The 4,409-nt window shown below is 40.8% G+C and overlaps 1 protein-coding gene across 1 annotated transcript in view; it reads left to right on the forward strand.

Annotated features, from left to right (window-relative positions):
- The window catches only part of LOC115538452 (coiled-coil domain-containing protein 171), a 5,839-nt gene extending 2,494 nt beyond the window's left edge, over positions 1 to 3,345 (forward strand). The window contains exons 7-9 of the mRNA XM_030350008.1: positions 1 to 42; positions 870 to 983; positions 2,924 to 3,345. The exon at positions 1 to 42 is cut by the window's left edge and continues 75 nt beyond it. Coding sequence (XP_030205868.1) covers positions 1 to 42; positions 870 to 983 — 156 coding nt within the window. The 3' untranslated portion in view covers positions 2,924 to 3,345. The remainder of the gene's footprint in view (positions 43 to 869; positions 984 to 2,923) is intronic.
- The last annotated feature ends 1,064 nt before the right edge of the window (positions 3,346 to 4,409 follow it).

Below are 4,409 nucleotides of genomic sequence, written 5' to 3' on the forward strand. Positions count from 1 at the left end.
CTTCTGAAGAAACAACACGCTCAGAACCACACACACAACCAGGTACACACACAAACACACGCATACACATTATACAGGCGGTGTGAGGCAACACAACCCAATGTGCTTAAAACCGACAACCACTATGCGCTCATTTGCATAAACTGAAGTACAACTTTTGTCGTACTGTACCGTCAATTTGAGCCAATCCCACGCCCTCAAGTACGTCAGCCTTCCCAGAATCCCTTGCCCCGTGCGATATCCCGTTCAATTCAAAGTGAATGGGAGGCGTTTTCAATCATGACCGGCCGGCCCCACCAAGCGAGTGACCCTGCCTCAACTCCCACTCACTGTGAAATGGGAACTCAAAACTCGGCTTAGCTCAGGAGGTAGAGCAGTTGTCTTGTAACCGAAAGGTTGCTAGTTCGATCCCTAGCTGAGTGTTGATGTGTCCCTGAGCATGACACTTACCTAACTGCTCCTGACGAGCTGGCTGTCGCCTTGCATGGTTGACTCTGCTGTCGGTGTGTCAATGTGTGTATTAACCGATGTAAGTCGCTTTGGATAAAAGCGTCTGCTAATTGTAATTGTAAAACGAGTCGCTAAGATCCGCCAGTACTCAGTGAAAGTCAATCGTACGATCGCATGGCAGAACGTGCGCTGCACTGAGCACTTATTACCTTCAGGCTGAGGCCATCCCACGTACGCACGCGAGCCTTCACACAATCCCTTGGCCCTCGCAATATGCAGGGAGCTCTTGCAATGGCATAGGCACACACGCACACATGTGCACAGCTAGGTAATACATATCTACAGTACAGTGTATATATTTCTGTCTCTCTTTCTGTCTCTTGCGCTCTCTCCCTTTATTTCTCTCCATGTCTCTCTAGTGTCGTCAGGAGTTGCGTCGTAAAGACCAGGCTCTAAGGATTCTGGGTAAGCACATCTCTGGCATGCAGAGGGAGAAAAGAGAGCTGGAGGACTTTCAACATTCTCTCACATAGGTACACTTGTACACATACACACGCACGCGCACACACACACACACACACACACACACACACACACACACACACACACACACACACACACACACTATATATATTTGAGGAAAGAGGATAGTAAAACGTCCGTGTTTCCAAATTATATTTTGAGGGCCTCTATACTTGGTGAGCTGCACAGGGAATAGAACTCCTAACCCTAAAGTGTTAATGCCTTGCTCTACCTACTGATCAACACAGCTGATTTAAAGGTCCCATGACATGCCACCATGTGTGGGCTGATTAGCCGTTACAAGCCGTTTTAGAAATCTGTCCCTTGTAACGGCTAATCAGCCCACACCTGGTGGCATGTCATGGGACCTTTAAAGAGGACCTATTATGCAACTTTCATGGTCTTAATTTCTTATTAATGACTCCTATAGCGCAACCTGACACGAATCACAGCACAAAAAACAATGTCGATTTTCGGGAACCTCTTCCTCTCATCTGGGCGCTTTCAGCATTCTCTGTCATCGCTCGGTTTCGTCCTTCTCCGCCCCCTCGCCCCCCTCCTGCCAACCCCACTCCATTGTGATTGGTTACCTTCCTTGAAGCGCGCGCGCGGGCAGATTTGACCAGGCATATGGGGGCGCGGCAGGAGTGCCTCTACGTAGATGATTTCCCGGAAATGTGAACAAGTGAATCGCAAACGTTGTCCCGAGTGTTTAGCGCTCTGCAGTCTGCACAGCCACCCCAGACTGTCAGCAGGGAATACGTCGAAATGCATGTACGTCATTATTTGACACTTTAGTATGGTTAAACATGACTATCAATCATTATAACAACGTTTATAGGTCATAAAAGTCGAAAAAGCATAATAGGTCCCCTTTAAGCGTAACCCTACACCAGAGATATTTAAAGGGAGGTTTATCTCCTAACATCTGTATGAAATAAATCACCGTACCTGCTAACTAAGAGGACCACAGTACTGTCAAGAGATATTTTACTGTTTTATTTTTATATCAAACAGGAGATGTGGACAGAAGCAGGAAAGATTAAGATATTAATTATTCTGGTCTATACATTTCTTAGTTTTTTCTTCAACATTGTCACCCCAGTGTGCGCTTGCTAACTGTCCTTTTTTTCCCTGCTATAGCAGCAAAATGCTGTCCAGAGAGTTTTCGGTATATTGACCTCGTGTTCATTGATCTTGTTGTAGTGATTCTTGTTTTTACTGGGAATCGCTCCAGTCACAACACATGATTCACGTTTGTCATTTTGGTTGAAACGGTTTTCATCCATCACACATTTGATGCATTTCTCCATTCTGTTCCAGCTCCCGCTGTTGAATGTTATACCTTGCAGCACAGCATTGGTCAGGGTAAATGTGGAGATCTGATCATCGATGTTGTTTGGTGACCCTTTGGAAACAAATGGCCTCTATAATACGGCGCTATGTTTTCATACTCCTGAATTGAAGCCTGGTGGTCTTGGGTACTATCATGCTTTCTCATGTTCACCTAACTTTGTTTGTTTTCAAGCTGCAAAGAAGAGGGACATTTTACTCAGGTTACTTTATTATTAGAAAATTGATTCAGGTTGCCTGCTCTAATGTCTTTCCATTATTTAAATACCTAAAGTAACATAATGCCGTTGTCATTGACAACCAAAGCTATTATATTAGTTAGATACTTTATACCAAATATTAATTATTGTCTGTTTCCTAGTTGCAAATAAAATATTGAAATACCTGGGGCTCAATCTTCCAGTTTTCTGATCTTTCAGCTGCTATGTGTCCTGTGTATTTATACGCAGAAAACACCGGGATCTTCTTATGTGTGTCATAGAGCGTCATGAACCGCCTGACCTTGTTGAATCTCTGGCAAATGGGCTTGTAGCGATTCTAGTCATAAATCTTGTCCTTAATCAACACTCCTGGTATTTCTGGTGGGGTTTTTTTCCAGGAAGAATTGAGCACAGTCACTGACTGATCTCACCACCTCAGTGGCTGTAGGATCCATGGACAAGAGAAGCAGAATGACAAGAGCCAATGGACAGCCACCAGTCACTGATGACGTCATCACAGGCTGCAGATCTGCAGAGCAGGAAAACAGTGAACCAGATGAGTGGATGTCCCACTAACAGAAAAATATTATTTGAATCAAATCAATCTCATTTACAGAACAAAATGTTGTTTTTTTCTATTTGTGAAATCACAAATATTTATTCTGATGCAGACAGGCAATTTACCATTTACTTCAGATGTGAAGTAATCCAATTCTGTATTGATCTGCTTTTACTCATCACTGGATATGTGTCGATGTTACAAGTTGTTGGCAGAGTTGTGGAAGAGTGTTGAGTTCATTAAAAACGGAATGAAAGCTGATATTTGGTGGGTTCTCTGAATGAAATGGTGTGTTGGTCCACCCCTCTGGGTCCTCTTTTAAACTGATAGAAGACTGGGCGTGTTCTCTGAGGAGACATCGTTGGGGTGCGATGCGATGCGCCTCATCAAATCGAGTAAACACTGCAACTGTGGGTCCATTCTAAAGAATAAAAAGGGCAATAGTTGATTTAATACAGTGACAGTCTCACAGATTCAAACAGCATCACATCTATACTATTGTGCCAAGTCAAAAAAAGAACCAAACAAATCTATCAAGCTAATTTGGGAAAGTATAGTTGGGTTAATGACACCCAGTTGCGCCTGTACTGTTCAATTGAATTAGGTACAATGACAATTTACCGAACATTATAACGGAATGTATTGGAATTTAATGGAAGTATATGTATATATATATATATACATATATATATATATATATATATATATATATATATATATATGTATATATATATATATATATATATATATATATATATATATACATATATATATATATATATATATATATATATATATATATATATATATATATATATATATATATATATATATAGATATATATAATTGTATTTTATTTCAATGGATCTCTCCGTCAACTGAAGGGGTCTGGTTAACATTCTGTCATATTGCTATAAAATAATATGGTCAAGTTGGTTACCTTATTGTAATATAAACTGAGATGGTCTAGTTTACATATTATAACACTACTATAAACTGATATTTCTAGTTAACATATTTATATAAAATCTTCCATTTTCTGCATTGAACACAAGACTTTGTCTCACTTTCCTGGTAACTCCACTGCAACAACACTGTGTCCCAAGCTGTCCAAATGTACAGTAAAACCAAACAAAGCCACAGAACTTACAGCAGTTAAAACACAAATATTATAATGTTATTTCGTTCTTTCTTTATTCTTTCTTTATTATTGCTTCTGTTGAGATCAACACAGCCGCCGAACGTACTGCAGGCCACCGGACTGGTTTCACCAGTCTATAATGCTGTTCCTATTCTGTGTTGTATGGTATAGGGCTGCAGGATAT

The sequence above is a fragment of the Gadus morhua genome, unplaced genomic scaffold (genome assembly GCF_902167405.1).
Source record: "Gadus morhua unplaced genomic scaffold, gadMor3.0, whole genome shotgun sequence".
NCBI classification, from domain to species: domain Eukaryota; kingdom Metazoa; phylum Chordata; class Actinopteri; order Gadiformes; family Gadidae; genus Gadus; species Gadus morhua.